At 57.6% G+C, this 25521-nt stretch overlaps 4 protein-coding genes across 4 annotated transcripts; 2 read left to right on the forward strand and 2 right to left on the reverse strand.

Annotated features, from left to right (window-relative positions):
• The first annotated feature begins 1159 nt into the window (after window positions 1-1159).
• EXOC3L1 (exocyst complex component 3 like 1) lies at window positions 1160-9074 on the forward strand. The gene is made up of 14 exons (XM_017852330.1): window positions 1160-1395; window positions 1602-1738; window positions 2166-2326; window positions 2407-2626; window positions 5102-5714; window positions 5793-5910; window positions 6546-6671; window positions 6773-6873; window positions 7083-7193; window positions 7958-8087; window positions 8193-8315; window positions 8396-8551; window positions 8643-8767; window positions 8849-9074. Exons 2-14 carry the CDS (start codon window positions 1693-1695, stop codon window positions 9057-9059), a joined length of 2241 nt encoding a protein of 746 aa, XP_017707819.1. The 5' UTR covers window positions 1160-1395; window positions 1602-1692; the 3' UTR covers window positions 9060-9074.
• Window positions 9075-9098: 24 nt separating this feature from the next.
• Window positions 9099-18102, forward strand: MATCAP1 (microtubule associated tyrosine carboxypeptidase 1). Its single transcript, XM_017852327.1, is given in 8 exon segments — window positions 9099-10191; window positions 13102-13727; window positions 13810-13953; window positions 14206-14338; window positions 15267-15572; window positions 15670-15767; window positions 16782-16857; window positions 16860-18102. Coding segments are annotated over 7 exon segments (1413 nt in total). The 5' UTR covers window positions 9099-10191; window positions 13102-13157; the 3' UTR covers window positions 16946-18102.
• Window positions 17964-19835, reverse strand: NOL3 (nucleolar protein 3). The gene is made up of 4 exons (XM_017852329.1): window positions 19649-19835; window positions 19231-19533; window positions 18757-19074; window positions 17964-18654 (listed from the first exon to the last, which is right to left on the reverse strand). The coding sequence occupies exons 2-4, from the start codon at window positions 19523-19525 to the stop codon at window positions 18647-18649; spliced, it is 621 nt and encodes a 206-aa protein (XP_017707818.1). The 5' UTR covers window positions 19526-19533; window positions 19649-19835; the 3' UTR covers window positions 17964-18646.
• A 329-nt stretch (window positions 19836-20164) lies between these two features.
• LOC108515415 (nucleolar protein 3-like) lies at window positions 20165-25372 on the reverse strand. The gene is given in 5 exon segments (XM_017852328.1): window positions 20165-20854; window positions 20957-21154; window positions 21157-21273; window positions 21430-21732; window positions 25289-25372. Coding segments are annotated over 4 exon segments (618 nt in total). The 5' UTR covers window positions 21725-21732; window positions 25289-25372; the 3' UTR covers window positions 20165-20846.
• Between the last annotated feature and the right edge of the window lie 149 nt (window positions 25373-25521).

A 25521-nucleotide genomic window follows, 5' to 3' on the forward strand; every position in this document is an offset into this window, starting at 1 on the left:
TTTTTTTTTTTTTTTTTTTTTTTTTTTTGAGACAGGGTCTCACTCTGTTGCCCAGGCTGGAGTGCAGTGGCAAGATCAATGCCGTCTCAGCTTCCTGGGCCCAGGCGATTCTCCCACCTCAGCCTCCCAAGTAGCTGGGACCACAGGCATGCACACACCATGCCCGGCTCATTTATTTTTAGTTTTTGTAGAGATGAGAGTCTCACTATATTGCCCAGGCTAGTCTCGAACTCATGGGCTCAAGCGATCCTCAGACCTCAGCCTCCCACAATGCTGGGATGACAGCATGAGCCATCGCACCTGGTCAGGATCCACACCTTTAAGGGAGTAAGACAAGCAGAATTGGGCAGATGCAATTATATTATAGGCCTCAGCCTATGCCACTAGGATCTCTGAAATTGGGGTAGCACTTCTGAAGAGTTTATGTTCACGTGATGGTACCATGCTTTTGCACCCCAATATTGACTGAGAGACTCAGTGGTGTGATCTCAGCAGCCTACACTCCTGGCAGCTGGAGAATGAGCACTTCTGTCCTGACGGGTGGATTTGGGTGGTGGACTGAACATCCACTAAATTATTACCACCTTATAGTCCCTTCCCTGGCTCCCTATAACTCTCAAGATAAACACAGCTGCCCAGTTGCGGTGACTCATGCCTGTAATCCCAACACTTTGGGAGGCTGAGGCAGGCAGATCACTTGAGCCCAGAAGGCTGCCGTGAGCTATGATGGTGCCACTGTACTCCAGCCTTGGTGAGAGATCGAGACCCTGTCTAAAACAAAAAAGATAAACACAGCTTTCATGACCCTCTCCTGCCATCCCCCACCACACCCCTCTTCACAACAGCCTGCCACCTCTCACTCCTCCGCAGAGGTACACATCCTCCTCGGAGGCTGACCAACACAGTTTTCATCCTGTGCTGTTGATGTCATCTGCATCCATATCTGCACACCCTGCCCACCACCCCAGCTTGAGGCCAAGTCTAGCAAATCCCTGTCTCCTCTCCTGAGCACTAAGAGGTTCTGGGTGGGCTGGTCAAGACTGGTTGAATACAAGTACACCCCACCCCTCCACCCCTCAGGGAAGTGCCGCCCAGCCCTCCCCACCCTCTGTGCACTCCTTCCTGTTGGGAATAAAATGCCAGCGACTCAGCTTCCTTCCTTTCTGTTGATGGCCTTGGGGAGGGAGGAGCCTTGGTGGGAAGAAGGGGCTTCTGGGTTGGGGAGTGGGAGAGAGATTTCTTTGGGGAGAGGAATTCAGCTGCACACTGGAGTCAGCTGGAGTTGCCCAGGCCCTGTGAGCAAGTGGCAGGCGTGCCCAGCTGCATCGGGGGAGAGGGCTGTTCTCAAGGCCAAGGTCATTTGCGCAGGGAGAACTGGACGCCTGATCAAATCTGGTAAGTTTTGTATCAAACTGTCCTGTGCAGCTCAGAGCAGAACCAGGGTCCAGTGGAGGCCTGTGCCCACCCTGACTCGCTTGACATCTGCAGGGGGCACAACTGGGAAACCTAGCAGGCAAAGCCTCCCAGGTGCCCTCCGCATCACACCCCCCTCCCTCTCACTTCCTGAGAGGGCCAGGAAGAACCTCCTTCCTCCTTCTCAGAAGGGCTTAGACAGAGGCAGCAGCTCAGAGGGGCATCTACTCTGCCTGCTTGCCCCGGACCCACCTCAGCTCTGGCTCCTCCAGGCCAGCAATGGACTCAGCAGCCAAGGATGAGATGCAGCCGGAGTTGTCCCCTGGTATGAACCTTCTGGGTGGACTGGGGGAGGAATTATGGCAACAAAGATGGGACTGGCTGGGTGCAGTGGCTCACGCCTGTAATCCCAACACTTTGGGAGGTCAAGATGGGCGGATGACCTGAGGTCAGGAGCTCGAAACCAACCTGGCCAATATAGTGAAACCCCGTCTCTACTGAAAATACAAAAACTAGCTGGGCGTGATGGCGCATGCCTGTAATCCCAGCTCCTTGGGAGGCTGAGGCAGGAGAATCGCTTGAACCTGGGAGGCGGAGGTTGCAGGGAACCGAGATTGCACCACTGCACTCCAGCCTGGGCAACAGAGCGAGACACTGTCTCAATAAACAAAGAACTAAATAAGAAAGCTGGGACTGGGGGCATTGGGCCCTCCTTCCCTGACTACACAGCTGCCCAGGCTCTTCCTGCCCAGGGCCTGAGTGGCCGGAGCAGGAGCGGGCAGAGCAGCTGGCCCGGGGTGCAGCGCTTAAGTGGGCCTCGGGCATCTTCTACCGGCCGGAGCAGCTGGCCAGGCTAGGCCAGTACCGCAGCCGCGAGGTGCAGCGTACCTGTTCCCTGGAAGCACGCCTCAAGGTGGGCATGGGGCGGGGGTTGCCGGTGCTGGGACTGTGCTGCAGGGCTGGCCTGGTCTCACTGGCTCCATCTCTCCACAGTCAGTGGTGCAGTCATACCTGGAAGGCGTGCAGACTGGTGTGTGGCAGCTGGCCCGGGCCACTGAGGCGGTGCAGGGAACCCGGGAGGCCCTGAGCCAGGCCCGTGGGTTGCTCCAGGGCATGTCCCAGGCCTTACGGACTCTGGAGCCTCTACGGGAGCGGGTTGCCCAGTACAAGCAACTGCAGGCCCTGTCTCACTTGCTGCCTCGGCTGCGGGCAGGTGAGCGTGCAGGGAACCTGGGCTTCAGCCTCCAATAGTCAGTCCACAAACACCCATCCCTAATAAGGGGCTGGGGCACTAGATGGGGAACTGCATAGAGAGGCACACCAGGGACCTCCCAGAGAGTAGCCCGGGCTTCCCATGGCCTATGAGGCAGGGTGCAAATCAGCTCATCCTGGGATTCCCACATGTGGGATGCTTGAGTCAGGACGGACACCCAGTCACGTGACTCTGGCTACCTGGTTATCAGTATATTGAAACTTTTCCCTACAGAGTGGCTGAGTGAGTACTGGCAGGACCCCCCGATCTCCCCTGCCTTCCCTCCAGGATCCTCAGCTTCCTCATATTCCATGAGCTCATGGGTTGACCTCTGGCCCACCAGGACATTGCCAAGATCCTCTTAGATTGGCCAGTACTCTACTGGTTTTTTTTTTAATGTATTTATGGTTTTTTGTTCATTTTTTGTTTTGTTTTGTTTGTGAGACAGTCTCACTCTGTCGCCCAGGCTGGAGTGCAGTGGTGCGATCTCAGTTCACTGCAACCTCCATATCCCAGGTTCAAGCGATCCTCCTGCCTCAGCCTCCCAAGTAGCTGGGATTACAGGCCACTATGCCTGTCTAATTTTTGTATTTTTAGTAGAGATGGGATTTCACCATGTTGGCCAGGCTGGTCTCAAACTCCTGACCTCAAGTGATCCACCCACCTTGGCCTCCCAAAGTGCTGGGATTACAGGCATGAGTCACTGTGCCCAGCTTACTCTACTCTACTGGTTATTAAATATTTTATACATCACCCCAGCCCTGGGCCTCAGTATCCCCTGCTGTACACATTGAGGCGGTGGGAAGGCTGAGACCCAGGGCCATCTCCTTTCCACTCTCATTAGTGCCATCTGCAGTGGCCCACACACAGACCCTGATTGATGCCCAACAGTTCTTGGAGGCATATGTGAGCCTTCGGGAGCTGGAGCAGCTGCGAGAGGATATGTGGGCACCCCTGGGGGGCCTGGAGTTGCCAGTCTTCCAGGGGCTGGACCTTCTGTTCGAGGCACTGGGCCAGGCTGTGGAAGCAGCTGCAGGGGCCGCGGGGAAGCTGGCACGGGAGGACCCAGCCCTGCTGGTGGCTGCTGTGCGTGTGGCGGAGGTGGAGACTGGACGAACAACCCCCCTGGGCCAGGTCCCCCGGGACTGGCGGCAGCGCTGTTTGAGGGCACTACAGGAGGGCCTGGAGCAGACCCACTTTGGGTCACCGGAGCCGCGAGGGGCAGCGTACCTGTTCCCTGGAAGCACGCCTCAAGGTGGGCATGGGGCGGGGGTTGCCGGTGCTGGGACTGTGCTGCAGGGCTGGCCTGGTCTCACTGGCTCCATCTCTCCACAGTCAGTGGTGCAGTCATACCTGGAAGGCGTGCAGACTGGTGTGTGGCAGCTGGCCCGGGCCACTGAGGCGGTGCAGGGAACCCGGGAGGCCCTGAGCCAGGCCCGTGGGTTGCTCCAGGGCATGTCCCAGGCCTTACGGACTCTGGAGCCTCTACGGGAGCGGGTTGCCCAGTACAAGCAACTGCAGGCCCTGTCTCACTTGCTGCCTCGGCTGCGGGCAGGTGAGCGTGCAGGGAACCTGGGCTTCAGCCTCCAATAGTCAGTCCACAAACACCCATCCCTAATAAGGGGCTGGGGCACTAGATGGGGAACTGCATAGAGAGGCACACCAGGGACCTCCCAGAGAGTAGCCCGGGCTTCCCATGGCCTATGAGGCAGGGTGCAAATCAGCTCATCCTGGGATTCCCACATGTGGGATGCTTGAGTCAGGACGGACACCCAGTCACGTGACTCTGGCTACCTGGTTATCAGTATATTGAAACTTTTCCCTACAGAGTGGCTGAGTGAGTACTGGCAGGACCCCCCGATCTCCCCTGCCTTCCCTCCAGGATCCTCAGCTTCCTCATATTCCATGAGCTCATGGGTTGACCTCTGGCCCACCAGGACATTGCCAAGATCCTCTTAGATTGGCCAGTACTCTACTGGTTTTTTTTTTAATGTATTTATGGTTTTTTGTTCATTTTTTGTTTTGTTTTGTTTGTGAGACAGTCTCACTCTGTCGCCCAGGCTGGAGTGCAGTGGTGCGATCTCAGTTCACTGCAACCTCCATATCCCAGGTTCAAGCGATCCTCCTGCCTCAGCCTCCCAAGTAGCTGGGATTACAGGCCACTATGCCTGTCTAATTTTGTATTTTAGTAGAGATGGGATTTCACCATGTTGGCCAGGCTGGTCTCAAACTCCTGACCTCAAGTGATCCACCCACCTTGGCCTCCCGAAGTGCTGGGATTACAGGCATGAGCCACTGTGCCCAGCTTACTCTACTCTACTGGTTATTAAATATTTTATACATCACCCCAGCCCTGGGCCTCAGTATCCCCTGCTGTACACATTGAGGCGGTGGGAAGGCTGAGACCCAGGGCCATCTCCTTTCCACTCTCATTAGTGCCATCTGCAGTGGCCCACACACAGACCCTGATTGATGCCCAACAGTTCTTGGAGGCATATGTGAGCCTTCGGGAGCTGGAGCAGCTGCGAGAGGATATGTGGGCACCCCTGGGGGGCCTGGAGTTGCCAGTCTTCCAGGGGCTGGACCTTCTGTTCGAGGCACTGGGCCAGGCTGTGGAAGCAGCTGCAGGGGCCGCGGGGAAGCTGGCACGGGAGGACCCAGCCCTGCTGGTGGCTGCTGTGCGTGTGGCGGAGGTGGAGACTGGACGAACAACCCCCCTGGGCCAGGTCCCCCGGGACTGGCGGCAGCGCTGTTTGAGGGCACTACAGGAGGGCCTGGAGCAGACCCACTTTGGGTCACCTCTGCTGCCTGCGCCAGGGGCCCTACCAGGGTGGCTGGAGGCTCTGCGAGTGGCCCTGCCAGTTGAGTTGGCCACAGCTGAGGCATTAGTAGCGCCTTGCTGCCCGCCGCAGTACAATGTGGTCCAGCTATGGGCCCACACACTGCACAGCGGTCTGCGCCGCAGCCTGCAGCACCTCCTTGCAGGGCCGGAGCTGGAAGCTGCGGATGCCTTCGCCTTGCTGCACTGGGCACTGCATGTGTACCTGGGGTCAGTGCCTTTGGGGCGGCGGGACGTGGGGGATCAGAGGCTGGGGGCTTGGTGTGACACCAGGCCATCCATCTCCAGGCAGGAAATGATGGGGAGCCTGGAGTTGGGGCCTGAGGCTGATGTGTCACAGCTGGAGCCCCTCCTGACCTTGGAGAACATTGAGCAGCTGGAGGCAACATTTGTGGCCAACGTCCAGGTGAGTAGTTGACGCAAAGGTCCAGAGCAGTCCTATGCATCTGCTGTGGACCTTTATCTGCAGAGTGGAATGTCTACCCATCTCCGGCAGGGTCAGATCCCTGCTACATTCCTTTGCCCCTGGCCCCTCCCTCCAGGCAAGTGTGTCCCAGTGGCTGCAGAATGCGCTGGATGGGGAGGTAGCTGAGTGGGGCCGGGAGCAGNGCGGTCTGTGCCGCAGCCTGCAGCACCTCCTTGCAGGGCCGGAGCTGGAAGCTGCGGATGCCTTCGCCTTGCTGCACTGGGCACTGCATGTGTACCTGGGGTCAGTGCCTTTGGGGCGGCGGGACGTGGGGGATCAGAGGCTGGGGGCTTGGTGTGACACCAGGCCATCCATCTCCAGGCAGGAAATGATGGGGAGCCTGGAGTTGGGGCCTGAGGCTGATGTGTCACAGCTGGAGCCCCTCCTGACCTTGGAGAACATTGAGCAGCTGGAGGCAACATTTGTGGCCAACGTCCAGGTGAGTAGTTGACGCAAAGGTCCAGAGCAGTCCTATGCATCTGCTGTGGACCTTTATCTGCAGAGTGGAATGTCTACCCATCTCCGGCAGGGTCAGATCCCTGCTACATTCCTTTGCCCCTGGCCCCTCCCTCCAGGCAAGTGTGTCCCAGTGGCTGCAGAATGCGCTGGATGGGGAGGTAGCTGAGTGGGGCCGGGAGCAGGGGCCCAACACGGACCCGTCTGGCTCCTATTACTCACCAATGCCAGCCATCGTGCTGCAGGTAGGTGGGAAGTGGCCAGAGAGGCAGGCACCCTCCATGGGGCAATGGGGAGGAGAGAAAGGAGGGAGGCTTTGCTGATGGCTGCTCATTTCTGCCTGCAGATCCTGGAAGAGAACATTCGTGTGGCCAGCCTGGTCAGTGAGTCACTACAACAGCGAGTGCATGGCATGGCACTGTCAGAACTGGGCATATTCCTGAGGAGGTCTGTCAAGGCACTGACCCATTCCTGATCCCTATCCCTGCTCCCCAGGCAGCCGAAAGGGACTCTGAGTTAATAAGACATATCACAGGGAAAGGGCTCTTTCAAACAAGGACTTGGGTATCTTGGAGGTGGGACAGGAGTACCAGGGACTGGGGCTGTGGGGGTGCCAGCATAGCAGCAAGTCCAGGAGCCACCTCTGCCCATTGCAGCTTCAGTGATGCTCTGATCCGATTCTCCCGAGACCACCTCAGGGGGAAAGCAATGGCCCCTCATTACGTGCCCTACCTACTGGCCGCCCTCAACCACCAGTCAGCACTCAGGTACCAGAAGGCCCCCGGGGAACCCCACCTTCACTAACCCCCTATTGAGTACCTATTATGTATGGGCCCAGCCCACACTAGGACACTAGGGACTTTGGACTCACATCGCCCTGGGGTTCCAATTCTAGTTCTGCTAATTACTAGTTATGTGACCTTGGATGGGTTACCTAATCTCTCTGAATCTCACTTTTCTCATTAGTATTATGTGGGTACTAATGGAATGTTCCGAGAATCACATGAGATAACATGTCAAGTGCCTACCATAGTGCCTGACACATGATGTCAATTGTTCATTCGTCCAGCAAATATTTCAAGGCCCTACTCTGTGCCAGTAATATCTGGGGTTACAGCTGTGTGTACACACACACACACACACACACACACACACACACACACTCCCTTCCTCTTGGGTGGTATGTTCTTTTTGGTGGGGGCAAGGAAAACAAGTTAGTGATGATTTTTACTCCCTCCTCACTGGGATAGTTCCCTCCCTTTACGAATGAGGAAACAGAAACAGAAAGAATGTTTTGCTCAAGGTCGCACCACGAATTAGAGGCAGGTCCCGCTGGGCTGTGTCCTTTGTAGCTCGCCGAGCGCCGCCTCCCAGCCCTGGTCCATGCCTGAGACCAGAAGTGCAGGGAGCCGATGTTCTCGCTCCCGCCCATCAAACACTTGCCCCACAAGGTGGCGCCGGAGGGGCTGGACCACCGAGGGCCATGCGGGCCTTGGCCTTGGTCCTGAAGCCGTAGTTTTACTCGGTCCAGCTCCTCAGTGTCTGTCCTGCAGCTGGACGGGGCGCCTTCAGGGGCCTTGGCTCCGGTGGAAGCTGCGCTGGACAAGTTACAGAGGAGGATCTGCCGCCTGGTGTTGGAGGCGCTGCAGGCGGAGCTCCAGGTGAGGCCTCCTTCAGGTCAGGATGGGAGAAGGAGGTGGCGAGGTGGCGGTACAGCGTACAATGGGGGTCTCCGCGGCAATGCCAGGTGTGGATCATTTCCCCAGCCCCTGTTCGCGGACCTGCCCTCGCGCCAGTGGCTGTCGAGCCCTGAGCTGCTGGAAAGTGTGTGCGAACGGACGGGGCGCTTCTGCCGGGACTTCGGGCGCGTGCGGAACCCCACGGTTCAGGTGCGTTGGGGGAAAAGGCTGGGGAAGGGGCGGCGCGGGTGAGAGAGGCGACCTGCACCCACCTGATTGCCTCCCCGCAGCTGCTACTGGCTGAGGCCGAGCGCGCCGTGGTGCTCCAGTACCTACGCGCGCTGATGCAAGGCCGCCTGGTGTGCCGCGGAGCCGACGAGAGGACCCAGGCGGCCGAGCGCCTGCGGCACGATGCTGCCCAGCTTCAGCAGCTTTTCCTCGGTTTGGTGAGAGCTTCTTGGCGGGCAGACGGGCGACAGTCTCAGTGGTTGGGTGGGAGACGAGGGCTGGCGCGAGACCCTACCCCGACGTGCTCAGGGCCTGCAGGAGAACGCGCAGTGCGCGCCGGTGCTGCTCGCCCTGAGGGAGCTGCTAAACCTCCGCGACCCCGCGCTGCTGGGCCTGGAGGTGGCTGGCCTGCAGCAACAGTTTCCCGACGTGAGGTGCGGACGGGGGTCCAGGAGGGAGGAGAAGCCGGAGGGCAGGGAGAACGGGGCTGACACGCCTCCTTGGTGCCCCGGCAGCGAGGACCACGTCTCCGCCCTCTTGGGCCTGCGCGGTGACTTGTCCCGGGAGCAGCAACTGGTCGCTCTCAGCTCGCTTCAGGCTGCGCTGCCGCCCTCGCCCCGCGCTAGCCGCCGCGCCCTCTTCAGCCTCGTGCCCGCCCCCGCGCCCGCGCCGGCCTCCTGCCTGCCCTCGGGGTCCTGCGCCCGAGCCCTGCTGCTCTCAGAATAAATCACGGCTCCCGGACGCCTGAGTGTGTGTGTGTTGGGGAAAGTGGGATGGAATAAAAATGCCCACGAGGGTTCAGGGAATCCTTGCACAGTGACACGCTTAAAGTATCCTGGCTCCCGACCCGGTACACGGGCTGCGCCCCGCCTATGCAGGCATTTGCCCTCTGTGCGGACTGCGTTCCCGAGGCCGCGGGCTACGCCCCCACGTCTCCGCGCCCAGGCCGTGAGCAAGAGTCTCGGCCGCCCTGGCCACCTGGGAGCCCCTGAAGCCCAGTAACTCGCTGGGGCCTTGGGAAGGGGGCGGGCCCGGGACCACGAACACCGCCCCCTCAGCCCTGCCTGGCTTCGCTCCCAGTGGCTTCGGGGTCGCGCCGCCGCGGAGACTGACAAGAAGCTCCCCGCTTTCGTAAGAGCGTGCGCGCGCCCGAGGACGTACGTCATCGGTGTCGGCTCCCGCCGGCTGGGCGGCCGGTGGCTGGTGTAGCAGAGCGGGAGCGGCTGGCGGCAAGAAGGGCGAACAGGTGGGGGCACCGCACGCGGACGGACCCCCCCACCAAAGGCCGGGAGGAGGCGCGCGACGCGACCTTTCCTGATCTTTCGGAGAACCCTCCACTCCATTGTCTCCTGGCCCCACCCTCCATTGGACACGCCCTTCGCCTTGTTCCCCACCGCTTATTGGCTGCAGGTCACGCCCCTCCTCAATTTCTGGTTCCCCATTGGCTCTTCACTTTGTCCTCTCCCGGGGCTTCTTATCCGCACAGGCCACACCCTCTCATTTGTCACCAGACCCCGCCTTTAGTAGTCGGGGGCTCCTCCCCCATCCATCCTTCATTCATTATGCACCTAGTGCTGGGTGCTTGGTACAGGGGGTTGAATCAGACCCCGTTCCTGCCTTCGGGGAGTTCAGGGGATGGTGAGAACACGGACCTAGGCTCCGACAGTGACAGCTCTGAGTAAAGAAGTCGCCGAAGCAGTGGGACACTAGACGCGGGGAAGGCTTCCTGGAGGAAGTGAGGCCTAAACTGAGCCTTGAAGAATGGTTGAGTTTGCTCCAGGAATATATTGCAAAGGCATTCTTGGCGGAAGGACCTGAGACGTGAAAGAAACAGGCGTATTCTGGTAATTTCGAGGAGGTATGTCGAATGAAAGAAGGGGAGATGGAGGGGACTGGGCCAGGCAGAAGCCTGTAAAGGGGTGAAGAGTCCAAAAAAGTGTACAGTTAGTTAAAGGGAGTGAAACCTGGGACCTGAAGTCTTTTCAAGCAGCTGGTCATTAGGCAGGGTAGAGGGGAGTGGAGAGGGGGAAGATGAGGTCTAGATAGGGAAGCAAAGTGCAGGGAAGGAATAATTCTAGTTTTGAAAGAAGGGCTCTTGGATTCATTTATTTATTGAGCAACTGCTGCGGGCCAGGCACTGTTCTGGGTTCTGGGGACATAGCTGTGAATGTTGGAAAGGATAAAACAGATAACTATCAATATACCTATCATTCAAATATAAAGTGTACTGAAGTGATGGTGATGACTGCTAGAGAGAACAATAATTTGGGGAAGGGAAGATAGTGGAGAGGGGAGAGGAGGTTTACTACTTTATAGAGGGTGTGTTAGAGAGGCTTTTCTAATAACATGGTATTGATGCAGAGATTTGAGGAAAGTGAGAAAGTGACCCATGCTATTATATAGGGGGAGGAACATCCCAGACAGAGGACATATTCTGTTTGATATGCCTGTTAAACATTCAAGTGACAACAGCGCACTGAAGCTGGACATGATGGCATGTGCCTTTGGTTCCAGCTACTTGGAAAGCTGAGGTGGGAAGATCGCTTGAGGCCAGGAATTCAAGACCAGCCTGGGCAAATAGACACTATGTCAAATTGCACCGAAATTGGCAACACTGGTCTAAAGTTTTTATGGAAGAAGTCTGAGCTACTGTATTTAAAACCACGAGAGTGGATGAGAACACCTAGGGAGTGAACATAAATGGAGAAGTTTCCATAGACAAGTCCTGGAGCGTTACAGTGTTAAGAGGTCAGGGAGATAGGGATGACCAGCAAAGTAGGAGGATAACTAAGTTTGAGTGTCTTTGGAAAACCAAGTGGACAGCATGTTTCCAGGATGCAGTGATTTTTTTTTTTTTTTTTTTTTTTTTTTTTTTTTTTTGAGACGGAGTTTCGCTGTGGTTGCCCAGGCTGGAGTGCAGTGGTGCAATCTTGGCTCACTGCAACCTCCGCCTCCCAGGTTCAAGCAATTCTCTTACCTCAGCCTCCCGAGTAGCTAGGATTACAGACATGTGCTACCATGCCCAGCTAATTTTGTATTTTTAGTAGAGACAGGGTCTCTCCATGTTGGTCATGCTGGTCTCAAACTCCCAACCTCAGGTGACCCGCCCACCTTAGCCTCCCAAAGTGCTGGGATTACAGGTGTGAGCCACCCTGCCTGGCCTCCAGGATGCAGTGATTAACTGTATCTGGTGCTGATCAATATGAAGGTCATTGCTGGTCATTGGTGACCTTGATTAGATCAATTTGGATGGAGTGCCAGGAGCAAAAGGCTAATTGGAGTGTATTTAAGAGAGAACAGGAAAGAAGGAACTGCAGACTGGGTATAGATGACTCCAGGTATGTGCTGCAATAGCAGCAGATAGAGGAAGATGCAATGGGGCTGTAGCTGGAGGAGTGTGGGTTCTAGTGAGGGTTTTGTTTTGTTTTTTAAGATGGAGAAATAACAGCATGTGTTTATGCTGATGGAAAGACTCCAGTAGAGAGGAAGAGATTGATGATGTAGGAAGTGATGGAAGTGAGTCGCTGAGCAGGCAAGGAAGGTCAGCAGCTGGAGCTTCTCCAGGCAGTCTCTGGGGAGAGACAGGATTGGATTGAGTCCTGGAACAGAGTCGGGGTGAGCGCCCTGACACTGGCTTTGGATGACCACTGGAAAGATTCCTCAGATAAGGGACAAGCCAGGGATTGGCTTGGATTTGCTGAAGCTTCCTTCTGTTCCCCAAAAGCAGATTCTAACTTGGATTTCAACAGATAGCTCAGAGGAGAGAAGGCATTCTGGGGGGTACTGGCGTAAGCATGGGGCCCTCAGACATTGAAACTGACTGAGGCCAAATGGGCAGGATGATGTGGGTAAAGCCAGGTGGGTGGGCAGGGGTGGCACTGAGAAGATGCCATAGGCAGAAGGCAGCCCCTGAGGCTTTCTCACCTACCTAATCTGCCCAGGCAGCTGAAGCCGCACTGTGTCACCTCCCAGATTAAGTGAGTGCTGAGTACAGAGGTTAGAATCACAATAAGGGGCTCAGTCCTTGCCTTCAGGAACTCAGGCTGAAAGGATTCCAGTAACCACTATCTAGGTGGGTGTTTAAAACTCTTGCTTTCGGCCGGGCGCGGTGGCTCAAGCCTGTAATCCCAGCACTTTGGGAGGCCAAGACGGGCGGATCACGAGGTCAGGAGATCGTAGACCATCCTGGCTAACACGGTGAAACCCCGTCTCTACTAAAAAATACAAAAAACTAGCTGGGCGAGGTGGCGGGCGCCTGTAGTCCCAGCTACTCGGGAGGCTGAGGCAGGAGAATGGCGTAAACCCGGGAGGCGGAGCTTGCAGTGAGCTGAGATCCGGCCACTGCATTCCAGCCCGGGCGACAGAGCGAGACTCTGTCTCAAAAAAAAAAAAAACAACTCTTGCTTTCAGCTGGGTGCGGTGGTTCATGCGTTTAATTCCAGCACTTTGGGAGGCTGAGGCGGGAGGACTACTTGAGGCCAGGAGTTGGAGGCTGCAATGAGCTACGATCATTGCACTACACTCCACCTTGGGTGACAGAGCGAGACCCCGTCTCAAAGAGCAAAAATAAAAACAAAAGTGCTTTCCCCTGGCCTAGCATACTCAGGTGAGTCTGCTGTAGGCAATGGAAGCTGCAGCCAATCAGACCCCTGGTAGCAGAGCCTGGGCCCACCAAGGGCCCAGCAGAGGCAATGCGGAGTACAGGGCCTGCTGGTCGTTTGGTCACACCCACTCATGCTGGTCTCCACATGCCCTTCTGTGTTCCCAGAGGTCGACAGTGTTGGGAGTTGGAGTGACCCGGCTGGATGTGACCCCCAAGACAGAATGGTGCTGGACTCCGGGGCTCAGGCATATGATCAGGCACCCCCCAGCCCGCCTACCAGTCCCCCATCCCTGCGCCATAGGCTGAAGCCCTCAGACCGAGATGGGCCACCACTGTACCCCTGGTCTCAGTCCCTGGCCTTGCCTCTGGCTCTGGCAGTCCCCCCAGCACTGCAGCCCCAGCCTGAGCAGCAGCCCTTCTCACAGATGCACCTGGGCCACCGTGGCCACATGCGTCGCAGTGAGAGCACCTACTCTGTAAATAGTACTGGCCGGCGGGGACGTGGCACCCTGGGACGGCCTCCACCTGGACGGGGACAGAACCCAGGCGGGGGCACCCTGCGGCCTGCAGCCTCCCTGCCTCACATTGCTAAAACTCAAAGGGATGCAGGCCATAGTGCCAGCAAGAACCCCTGCATGTTGGTGGCCCTGCGGCCAACCAATATGGACCGTGAGCGGGACAAGTTCTTCCAGTCCCATTACACCTACAATCCACAGTTCGAGTACCAGGAGCCCATGCCCACAGCTGTGTTGGAGAAGTACTGCGAGGCCTCTGGACAGTTCATCCATCAGGTCAGTCCAGCCTCCCCACCATACCCTGGCCCTGACCACCCAAGGGGCTTGTCCTGACCAGCCACTGTGGCCCCGTGTACAGGCAGTTGGCATCATTGAGGCTGTTCTGGAGAAGTTTGGAACCTATGAACACTTTGAGGCTGCCACCGGGGGGCAGCTGCTCACCAAGTGCCAGATATGGTCCATTGTGCGCAAATACATGCAGAAGGAGGGCTGCGTCGGGGAGGTGAGCTTGCCTGCAGAGCCCTTCCTCTACATGCCCCAAATCAGGGTGTCTTGTGGGTGATCCCAGGTCCAGCTCCACACATAACCCACCCCTGCCCCTGCCCCAGTGAGGTGGGAGCTGGTTCTGAGTAGAGGTGATGAAGGGCGGGTGCCCTGGCCAATTGTCTGGCCCTGCTGCCCTATGGCATCATTGGGTCCACCTGCACCCTGGCCCCAGGCTGGTGGCCATGGCTCAGAGCACTGCCACCTGCAGGTTGTGGTGCAGCTGAGTGAGGACCTGCTGTCCCAGGCAGTGATGATGGTGGAGAACAGCCGGCCCACATTGGCGATCAACCTGACCGGAGCCCGCCAGTACTGGTTGGAGGGCATGCTGCGGCATGAGATAGGTCAGGGTGTGGGTATCCGGGTGGATGGGTAGGCATGAAAGGGGTCTGGGAGCTGGGAGGAGTGGGAAGGAGGGGCCCCAATAACTCCCCCTTTTGTTTCTACCCCTTCCCTTCTGAGGTCAGGGCTTTCTCTTCCTGAGCATCCACCTCCGCCCTCTGGCTCACAGAGGTAGGCCAGAACATGCCTGCCCATGCTCTGGGCTCGCCCTTATCTCTTGGTCCTTTCGGGTATATTTTTCTCTCTTCGCTTCCTCTCTGACTTGTCTCGACAGTGGGGGTAAGGCTGGTGAGGCCCTGACAGGCCAGAAGGAGAAGCCTCAGGGTCCCACCAGGCCAGCCGCCACGCGGGCCCTCCAGGGTGGATGGAAGGCCAGATCCTGGGAATGGACTTGGCTTGAGGACACACGGCACCTGGTTTAGGAGAGGACTGGCCAGGCTGGGCAGGAGGGTGCAGGGCACTCACCGCTATTCCTATCTGTCTGTCTCTCTTCCTCGAGAATCCTGTTGCTCTGGGCAAGAGGTGTTTTTTACCGGGTGCCTCAGCGTGACTGTTCAAGATGATGTGGGCACCCAGGATGTTGGGCAGGGTGGTATATGTATTCTTGTGCCCAGGAGGGCTGGGGGCAATGTCAGTTCGGGAGAGTTCGTGCACGTGTGTGGGTGCGTGGGTGCAGGGTGGGGGGCGGATGGGTGGGAGAGGATTCATCATGTATGTGAGCCTCTGTGGATCCTTGGGTGCGAGTCCACCGGAGGAGGAGCTTCACGCTGCCTGGGGCTGGGAGAGCTTCTGTGCGAGCCTGAGTTTGGGAGCATGAGGATGGAAGTGTCGCGGCCAGAGCCCCGCCAGGTGGAGCGGGGCCAGGACTGGGCTCACAGGCTGGTCCCTGAACGCCCCACCCAGCGCCGCCTCCCCTCGCCTTCCCCGCAGGCACCCATTACCTGCGGGGCGTGAACAACGCTCGCCAGCCGTGGCACAATGCGGAGGGCCGGCTGCGGTACGGGCTGCGGCCGGCGAACCCCACGGAGGAGGGCCTGGCCAGCCTACACAGCGTGCTGTTCCGCAAGCAGCCGTTCTTGTGGCGCGCTGCGCTGCTCTACTACACGATCCACCGCGCCGCGCGCATGTCCTTCCGTCAGCTCTTCCAGGACCTGGCGCGCTACGTGCAGGACGCCGACGTGCGCTGGGAGTACTGCGTGCGCGCCAAGCGCGGCCAGACCGACACCTCGCTGCCAGGTGGGCGCCAGCGCGGGGGAGGTGCTTAGAGCAGGGTGGGGCTGGGAGGGGGCGGGGCTTCGGTCGAGGGGGTCTCACCGCCTTCCTGCGCTCCCAGGTTGTTTCAGCAAGGACCAGGTGTACCTGGACGGCATCGTGCGCATTCTGAGACATCGCCAAACCATCGATTTCCCGCTGCTGACCTCACTGGGCAAGGTGAGGGGCTGTGGACCTTCAGAGGTTCCGGCCAGCTCCCTGCCTCGCTGTAGAATTCCCTGAGCCTCGGATTGGTGCTAGACCGAGGGCTGGGTGCCAGGCCTCTGGTGGTGGGGGGAGTGTGGGTGGAAGTGAGAACAGGAGATGAAATGACTGGCAGCAAGACCAGGTGCTTAACGAGGCTGCAGGTGTATGTAAATACTGCATCTCAAAGGAGGTGAGCATTCCAGGCCAAGGGAGCCATCAGGGGAAGGCCAGGGGAAGGAGGAATGGCCAGGGAGCAACTCCCTGGCACTGGCATTTGTGCCAGGCCGAGGAAAGCAGACTTCATCTGAAGCAACGGGGAGTGGGAGGAGCTTTAAGCAGAGGAGTGACACTGATATTTGCTTCAGAAGGCTCCTTCTGGACGTCATATGGGAGGTGGATTGGAGAGAGGACTAGGGAAGGGAGTGCAGGGGCACAGAGGAGGCCTTTCCTGTCAGTCCTGCAGAAGGGATGGTGGTCTGGCCTAACCAGGCAGTGGCCATTGGGTTGGAGATGAAGGGACGAGCTGGAGAGCTCTTCAGAGAGGGGAATCCTTTTAACTCAGTGGCTACCATGATGGGAGGGTGAGAGTCCAAGCCCCCTCCCTGGAATCTGACCTGGGTGACTATGAAGAGGGTGGAGCTGGCATAAGCCGGCACTCAGGAGTTGACTGTTGGACATGAGGCCACCCTGAGGGCTATCCAGGGGAAGACATTAAAGAAGCAGTTGGATGTCCATGTTTGGAGGTGAGGGGAGAGGCTGGGCTAGAGAGAGAAGTGGGGTTGTAGGGCATCTATGACAAAAAGAAACTATTAAGAGAAAGAGCAAAGACCAAGGATTGAGTCTAGAGGTGTAAAACGTTGTAGCTAATTGTGGATCAGGAGGGGAGTCCTGGAGCAAAGGGCAGTGAGCCATAAGCAGTGGGCTGGAACCCGCTACCTAAAAGCCAGGGGCCACTGCTTATGCCTGATGCCCAGCTTCCTCCTGCAGGTATCCTATGAGGATGTGGACCACCTGCGGCCCCATGGGGTGCTGGATAATACCCGGGTGCCCCACTTCATGCAGGACTTGGCACCTACCGGCAGCAGCTGGAGCACATCATGGCCACCAACCGGCTGGATGAGGCAGAGCTGGGTCGCCTGCTACCCGACTGATGTCCGTTGAGGGCTGCAGACAGAGGCCCTGGACAGAAGCTCCAGATAGGCCCCCAGAACATGAAGCTGTTTGCTCCATGCTTCCACGGCCTGGGTGTTTATTGGGGGTGTTGGGAGGGCAGGAGCATTCCTTGAGGAGGAGTGGCAACATCACAGGGTTTGTGTCCCTTGCTAGCCTCCCTGGGGCCTGGGGACCTGCAGCAGCATGTCTGGCAAACTGAGTCGCCCTCCTGCCTCCAGCTCTCTGTTGAGCAGAGGGAAGGCATGGGGGCAGGAAGGGAGCTGAGCATTGATGGAGATGGTGGTGGTTTGGGAATAGAAACTTGTTCTTACATGAGACGGCTTGGTTGTCCCGGTACTCCAGTCTCCCTCCCTCACCTGGCCCCTTGGTGCTCTTTCAGCAGTCGTGCTGTCTACCTCTCACTGGGTCCTGGTAGGGGTTGGGATCTCTTCTCCCGGGGTGATTGATGGCCTGAGCCTGGGGTCCTGGTAGTAGAGACCCAGCTGGTCTGGGGTCTGCTTTCTGACATTTTGCCTCTGTCACTGGTCATGTATTTATTCCATATTTATATGGTCTACTTCCTGTGACTGGGAGCAGCAGCTCCTGAAGGTTTTGTGGGCAGGGGAACAGGACATTCCTTCCTAGAAGGCACCAATTTTCCCAGCCCCACTCCCATTACACACACACACACACACATACAGTGATTCAGGCCTTGAGAGTCAAGCCCAAGAGCTCCCTTGGCCCTGTCCCCACTCCCTCCACTGGCCTCTGCTGTTCCTGTCCTTGCTCACACCCTTACATCTGGTCTCTGGCAGAGGTTGGCATAGCCTAGGAGCCGCTGCAATTGCGCCTGAGGGACAGGCCCTAGAGTTTGGTGGCCCAAGTCCTGAACCCCTCTTGGACCAGGTGAGGTGCAGAGGTGGTTGCTGCTTCCAGTTTCCCTTCAGACTTAGCTGTATGAGCCCCACTCCTATCCTTTGGCCTTAGTTTTCCCATCTGTAAAACTCAGAAACACAGTTGGAAAGTCCTTGTTCATTTAGTCAGTGAATATATTATAATATGTATAGAGCTCCTTTTGTGTAAGTTACTGGTCAGAGTCCTCACTGAGCTCCCAGTCCAGAGGGAAGCCAGACAATTAAAACAGTAATGACAATGATGTGTGTGGCCTCTGTCTACCCAAGGTCCCTTTCTGCTCCCCTCTTCTAATCTCACTTCCCAAGGCTGTGAGCTCTAAGCCCTCCCTACGTGGAGAAAAGTCACCCTCCCCTTGCTCCATGTTCAGCTCAGGGACTTGCATGGGGTTAAGCTGGTACCTACACAGGCTGCCAAGTGGCTCATGAGGGGAAATGGGTTGTGTATGCGGGCATGAGGGTCAGGTCCTTGTCCCAGTAGGGGGATTGGTCTGGGATCTCCAGGGTGCAGCCTGGACTCCTAAGGGCAGATTAGGGCTGAGGACTGGATGATGCTTGTGGTGGGCTTGGGGCTGCCCAGGTCCCTGGGACTCAGAGGTACCCACCCTCCGTTCCTGGGCAAACAGCCAGAATTGTGGAGAGAGCCCAGGTCCCAGTGGACCCTCTGGAGTTTATTCACTTCCAGCAGTACTGGGCTGGACTGAGCCTTGGTGGCATCCGATTCGGCTCCAGCAGCATCCCAGGTCCTATCCAGCATGGGCGGGGCACAGCCAGTCAGAGTTCTGGCCTTCAGGAATCTAGAGATGACGGGAACAGTGGTCAAAGAGTTGGGGTCCCGCATCCACTTCCCAGGCCATGCCCTCCCGCCAAGCCGGCTCAGGGTTTGGGCGGCCTCACACCTTCCGACTCGTCCCCTTCCTCGAAGTCGGGCTCAGGTTCTGGGTCCGGTTCTGGCTCCAGTTCCGGCTCTGGTTCTGCTTCAGGCTCGGGTTCCAGCTCTGGCTCTGGCTCCAGTTCAGCCTCTTCAGAGGCCTCTGCTTCCAGCTCTGGCTCTGGTTCCTCTGGGGTCCCGGATTGCACCGCCTCGCAGCCCTCGAGGCCCCCGGCCTCGTCGGAGTCTGAAGCTCTAGGCAACCCGGGGCATGTGGTCCCCGAGCCGGGTGCCTCCGGCGTCCAGTGGCCTGGGCATGGAGGGTCATAGCTGCGGTCCCGGTAGCCTGGGGCGGAAGTGGGAGTGACTGAGGCTCAATTTACCCCTGCGAGGTTTCACACTCTCCTACTTCTAGGGGAGACGACAACCCCGCCCTCCCCGGGCCTTTGGTCCGCCCCAGCCCCGTCCCCGCTCTGCCCTAGGCCCCGCCCCGAGCGCTCACCCGGACCCACGTGCTGCCAGTCCCAGGCGGGGTCAGGCGCGCCCGCGGTACGCTGGGCACAGCGCAGCAGCTCCTGGCAGGCGGCCTCGCCCTTGCCCTGCACCAGCAGCAGTAGGCGGCGCACCCTGCGCTCGGCATCAGGCAGTGCATCCAATGCCTCGTACTCTGGCCCGGTGAGCACGCCTCGCGCCAACAGCGCGTCCAACAGCAGCCCCGAGTCTGCCTGCAATGTTTCGACCAGGCGTTTCCTCTCGCGGTCTATAGTCTCCGACGGCCGCTCCTGCGCATTGCCCATTGTCGGGGCTGCATGGGGAAAGGGGAGAGAAGTAATGGGGGGCTGCCCTCCCCCCTGCCCTCGCCGCCTGTGACCTCTCTCTCATTGCCCCCAGTGAACACCCGGGCTGGGGTCTAAGTTCACCTTGATCCCAGCCGCCAGTCGTCTCTGCAAGCACAGAACCTGGAGGCCAACACAGGGAACTCAGTGTCCTCCTGCCTCTCCAGACACTTCTGTCCTGTCTCCTCCTCAGGCTCCTCCTTCTGTCCCCAAACGTCAGCTGTGAATCTCCTTCCTCCCCTGCCTTTCCCAGGACTCTGTCTACTCTCTGAGTGCCCNTACAGTGATTCAGGCCTTGAGAGTCAAGCCCAAGAGCTCCCTTGGCCCTGTCCCCACTCCCTCCACTGGCCTCTGCTGTTCCTGTCCTTGCTCACACCCTTACATCTGGTCTCTGGCAGAGGTTGGCATAGCCTAGGAGCCGCTGCAATTGCGCCTGAGGGACAGGCCCTAGAGTTTGGTGGCCCAAGTCCTGAACCCCTCTTGGACCAGGTGAGGTGCAGAGGTGGTTGCTGCTTCCAGTTTCCCTTCAGACTTAGCTGTATGAGCCCCACTCCTATCCTTTGGCCTTAGTTTTCCCATCTGTAAAACTCAGAAACACAGTTGGAAAGTCCTTGTTCATTTAGTCAGTGAATATATTATAATATGTATAGAGCTCCTTTTGTGTAAGTTACTGGTCAGAGTCCTCACTGAGCTCCCAGTCCAGAGGGAAGCCAGACAATTAAAACAGTAATGACAATGATGTGTGTGGCCTCTGTCTACCCAAGGTCCCTTTCTGCTCCCCTCTTCTAATCTCACTTCCCAAGGCTGTGAGCTCTAAGCCCTCCCTACGTGGAGAAAAGTCACCCTCCCCTTGCTCCATGTTCAGCTCAGGGACTTGCATGGGGTTAAGCTGGTACCTACACAGGCTGCCAAGTGGCTCATGAGGGGAAATGGGTTGTGTATGCGGGCATGAGGGTCAGGTCCTTGTCCCAGTAGGGGATTGGTCTGGGATCTCCAGGGTGCAGCCTGGACTCCTAAGGGCAGATTAGGGCTGAGGACTGGATGATGCTTGTGGTGGGCTTGGGGCTGCCCAGGTCCCTGGGACTCAGAGGTACCCACCCTCCGTTCCTGGGCAAACAGCCAGAATTGTGGAGAGAGCCCAGGTCCCAGTGGACCCTCTGGAGTTTATTCACTTCCAGCAGTACTGGGCTGGACTGAGCCTTGGTGGCATCCGATTCGGCTCCAGCAGCATCCCAGGTCCTATCCAGCATGGGCGGGGCACAGCCAGTCAGAGTTCTGGCCTTCAGGAATCTAGAGATGACGGGAACAGTGGTCAAAGAGTTGGGGTCCCGCATCCACTTCCCAGGCCATGCCCTCCCGCCAAGCCGGCTCAGGGTTTGGGCGGCCTCACACCTTCCGACTCGTCCCCTTCCTCGAAGTCGGGCTCAGGTTCTGGGTCCGGTTCTGGCTCCAGTTCCGGCTCTGGTTCTGCTTCAGGCTCGGGTTCCAGCTCTGGCTCTGGCTCCAGTTCAGCCTCTTCAGAGGCCTCTGCTTCCAGCTCTGGCTCTGGTTCCTCTGGGGTCCCGGATTGCACCGCCTCGCAGCCCTCGAGGCCCCGGCCTCGTCGGAGTCTGAAGCTCTAGGCAACCCGGGGCATGTGGTCCCCGAGCCGGGTGCCTCCGGCGTCCAGTGGCCTGGGCATGGAGGGTCATAGCTGCGGTCCCGGTAGCCTGGGGCGGAAGTGGGAGTGACTGAGGCTCAATTTACCCCTGCGAGGTTTCACACTCTCCTACTTCTAGGGGAGACGACAACCCCGCCCTCCCCGGGCCTTTGGTCCGCCCCAGCCCCGTCCCCGCTCTGCCCTAGGCCCCGCCCCGAGCGCTCACCCGGACCCACGTGCTGCCAGTCCCAGGCGGGGTCAGGCGCGCCCGCGGTACGCTGGGCACAGCGCAGCAGCTCCTGGCAGGCGGCCTCGCCCTTGCCCTGCACCAGCAGCAGTAGGCGGCGCACCCTGCGCTCGGCATCAGGCAGTGCATCCAATGCCTCGTACTCTGGCCCGGTGAGCACGCCTCGCGCCAACAGCGCGTCCAACAGCAGCCCCGAGTCTGCCTGCAATGTTTCGACCAGGCGTTTCCTCTCGCGGTCTATAGTCTCCGACGGCCGCTCCTGCGCATTGCCCATTGTCGGGGCTGCATGGGGAAAGGGGAGAGAAGTAATGGGGGGCTGCCCTCCCCCCTGCCCTCGCCGCCTGTGACCTCTCTCTCATTGCCCCAGTGAACACCCGGGCTGGGGTCTAAGTTCACCTTGATCCCAGCCGCCAGTCGTCTCTGCAAGCACAGAACCTGGAGGCCAACACAGGGAACTCAGTGTCCTCCTGCCTCTCCAGACACTTCTGTCCTGTCTCCTCCTCAGGCTCCTCCTTCTGTCCCCAAACGTCAGCTGTGAATCTCCTTCCTCCCCTGCCTTTCCCAGGACTCTGTCTACTCTCTGAGTGCCCTCCCCAACCAGGACCTCCTGAGCTCCAGCCCTGGCAAATCAGAGGCGGGTTCAGACCCCGTTTATCCAAACTAAGGTCTTTCTCTCAAATCTGCTTCACCACCTAACCAGGCAGAAAAACCTAGGATTGATGCTGATACTCCACACCCAGCTTGCAGACAAGTCCTTTCCAGTCTGACTGCCGAATATTTCTCTCACTATCCTCACTACTTACTAAGTCCAGCCTCCTGCCTCCTGCTTTGGCCCTGCAGAACCCAGGACTAGAGCTCCCTGCTTCCATACTCTACCCTCCAGTCCCCTCTGCACCCAGAGCACAAAGTGCTGAGAGCCTCCCTGCCTTTCTCCCCTTACCTTGACCCTGAGATCCAACTTTCCAGGACAAGCCCTGCCTCTACACCCTCCCACCACCACCACCACCATAATGCAACCCCAATGTGGTCTCATGGCCCATCCTGGTCCCCTGATTCCTGAGCAGAGATACCAGAATCTTCTTCAGGCCTAGCTCTGACTGAGATCTCTTGACATCACCTGAGACCCATCTGTCTCCCTGCTGAAGCCCTAACTCCCAATGTGACTGTCTCCCTGCTGACCCACCTGGCTCCCTGTTGACCTCAGAATGACCTACAGACATTTGTTGTTTGATCTTAAAGTACTCAGGGCCTAGCTGACACAAGCTACCAACAAATACTTGCCAAACTTGGACTGATTTTCCTCCATGGATCCCCCTATTTTGAGAGACTTTTTTTTTGTTTTTTTGAGATGGAGTTTTGCTGTTGCCCAGGTTGGAGTGCAGTGCGCAGTCTCGGCTCACTGCAACCTCTGCCTCCTGGGCTCAAGTGATTCTCCTGCCTTAGCCTCCAGAGTAGCTGGGATTACATGCACATACCACCATGCCTGGCTAATTTTTGAATTTTTAGTAAAGACAGGGTTTCACCTTATTGGCCAGGCTGGTCTTCAAAAGATCCACCCGCCTTGGCCTCTCAAAGTGCTGGGATTACAGGTGTGAACCACCAAGCCCAACCTTTTTTTTTTTTTTTTTAATTTTTGTTTTAAGAGGTGGGGTCTTGCTATATATTTTTTTGTATTTATTTTTTTATTTTTTTTTAGTAGAGACGGGGTTTCACTATGTTAGCCAGGCTGGTCTCAAACTCCTGACTTCGTGATCCGCCTGCCTCGGGCTCCCAAAGTGCTGGGATTACAGGCGTGAGCCACCCGCCGGGCCTGGTCTTGCTATATTGACCAGGCTGGTCTCGAACTGCTGGCCTCAAGTGATACTCCCATCTCAGCCTCCCAAAGTGCTGGGATTACTCTTGAGAGACTATCTCTACCAACAGCAGCTATTATTAGGGAGAATTAATCTGCTTTATCCTTTTTTTTTTTTTTTTTTTTTTGAGATAGAGTCTCACTCTGTTGCCCAGGCTGGAGTGCAGTGGCACATTCTCTCCTCACTGCAACCTCCGCCTCTTGGGTTCAAGCGATTCTCCTACCTCAACCTCCCAAGTAGCTGAGACTACAGGTGCCTGCCACCACGCTCAGCTAATTTTTTGTGTTTTTAGTAGAGACGGTGTTGGTGTTTCACAATGTTGGCTAAGCTGGTCTCGAACACCTGACCTTGTGATCCATCCACCTTGGCCTGCCAAAGTGTTGGGATTACAGACATGAGCCGCCGCACCCGGTTGCTTTGTCCATTTATTGCCAACCAAGGATTACGGCCCATTCCTGTGAGTGACTTTACCCAGCCAGCAAGACCCCCGGCATTAGGAGGCAAAGACATCAGGTCTTGGACCATGCCCTCCGCCCACCCCGACCCCCAGAAAACCTCCCCTCCTCCCCGCCTTGGCTTTGTTCACAAGGCATCTTCCCATCTCTTCTTCCTTTTGCTGTCCCTCCTCTGCCTCCTTCCCTGGCTCTAGGAGGCTGGACCTTCTCTGGGAGAGAGGATTTGGTCCTAGCTGCCATCCTGCCTCCCAGGTCTCTCTCAGTACCCTCTGGTGTCACGCTATACCTCCCCCATCACACCCTGGCTCCCTCCCATTGAAGCCCTTCCCCTGGGCCACCAAGCTGAGACCAGGACTACCCCCTGCCCCTCTATCTCCCTTTATGTCCCATCTGTGATGAGCATTGCTTCACTTCTCAGTGAGTCTCCATTAGCCTTGCCACCCCACCATCGTCACCTCATGTCCTGTAACAGTTCCTCTGAGCCCCTCTCACTCCCATTCCACTAGGCCCCATAGCACAGTGATTTTGACAACTCTCTGGGCTAGGATTCCTGTTCCCATTTTACAGATGAGGAAAGAGACAGGCTCAGAGATTCAGTGGTAAAACTAGAATCTTACTTGCTCCAGCCTGAACTATGAGGAACTTAACTATATTTTCCTGTCTAGCAGAATTCCATCCTAAATACCTGACTACCTCCCCCCGCCAACCCCACTGCCCATCAGAGAGAACCAAAAGTATCTGGTCTGGCTACTCTAGCCTCCTCCCACCACTCTGGACAGCCAGGCCCTTCCCAGCTTCCCTCCACCAGTCAGGGCTGGGAGAACTCACTATGCCCCTGGCACCTCGGAGCCTTTGCTGATGCTGATTGCTAAGATTGGAATCCTTTCCCCCTCCCTCCTCTCCATGAACCTATCCATCCTCCGAGACTCAAATGTTTCCTTGTCTACACCAACGTCTAAGTGTACCAAGGGCAGGTGGTTCCTTCTGTGTACCCAGTGAACAACATAAGCCCTCACCACCACATTAACTGACATCACTGCACTGTGTACATGCAGATTATCTGCTTTCTTCAACTGAGGCTTCCTAAGAGTGTCCCTCCAATTGGTGGGCATAGGAAGGGAGAGGGGGACAGCACCTACTTGGGACAGACACAGGGAGGGTGCAGATTGGATTGCCCCCTCCTTCTCTCCAGCCTACCTTGTTTTCATGTTAGCCTCCTCCTCCTATGACCCCAAGGCCTGCCCTTTATCCTGTCTAGGGGTAGAGACTCCAGCTGGTCTGGGCCCTCCCTTTGAGGCTCTCAGAGCTCTCAATACCGAAGTTATTTAGCGGCCAGTCCTTCGAGGGTGACAGGTCTGATGCTTCCCAGAGAGCCACGTGGCGGGGTGTGGAGCTGGGTCCTAGCCCCCAACCCCACCTAGCTGCGCGGGCTCTTTGGCGGGGAAGCCAGGGTCTTGGGACACTGAAGAGCCTTTGCGCATGTACGACCACACGGATTCCCCGCCCCCCGCCTTACCTCCCAGAGCTTACCCAGTCCCAGAGCTTGAGAGTCCTGCGGCAGGGCGGGGCCCACAGACCTCACCCCGAGCGCCGCAGCGGGTGGCGGGGCGCTGATTCTGCCCAATCTCGGTTTCCCGTCCCTCCCACAGCCGGGAGTGGGGCTCTAGGTCTGGCCCGTTTTGGGCGGCCCCACTCACGGGTCGAGCCTCGGCGGGGCAGAAGATGACGGTGCAGAAAGGCCCGGGCAGGGTGGGGTGGGTGCA

This window comes from Rhinopithecus bieti, unplaced genomic scaffold, assembly GCF_001698545.2.
Source record: "Rhinopithecus bieti isolate Rb0 unplaced genomic scaffold, ASM169854v2 scaffold_34281, whole genome shotgun sequence".
Classification (NCBI taxonomy): Eukaryota; Metazoa; Chordata; class Mammalia; order Primates; family Cercopithecidae; genus Rhinopithecus; species Rhinopithecus bieti.

What these genes read in the sequence shown, in the direction of transcription:
- NOL3 (XM_017852329.1), bottom strand. Translation starts at nt 19,525, where the DNA reads ATGGGCAATGCGCAGGAGCGGCCGTCGGAGACTATAGACCGCGAGAGG. An exon ending in CTGGCAGCACGTGGGTCCGG is followed by an intron (nt 19,075 to 19,230) that starts GTGAGCGCTCGG and finishes CTTCCGCCCCAG; the next exon opens with GCTACCGGGACCGCAGCTAT.
- EXOC3L1 (XM_017852330.1), top strand. Translation starts at nt 1,693, where the DNA reads ATGGACTCAGCAGCCAAGGATGAGATGCAGCCGGAGTTGTCCCCTG. An exon ending in CATTTGTGGCCAACGTCCAG is followed by an intron (nt 5,911 to 6,545) that starts GTGAGTAGTTGA and finishes CCCTCCCTCCAG; the next exon opens with GCAAGTGTGTCCCAGTGGCT. An exon ending in CTGGGCATATTCCTGAGGAG is followed by an intron (nt 6,874 to 7,082) that starts GTCTGTCAAGGC and finishes TGCCCATTGCAG; the next exon opens with CTTCAGTGATGCTCTGATCC.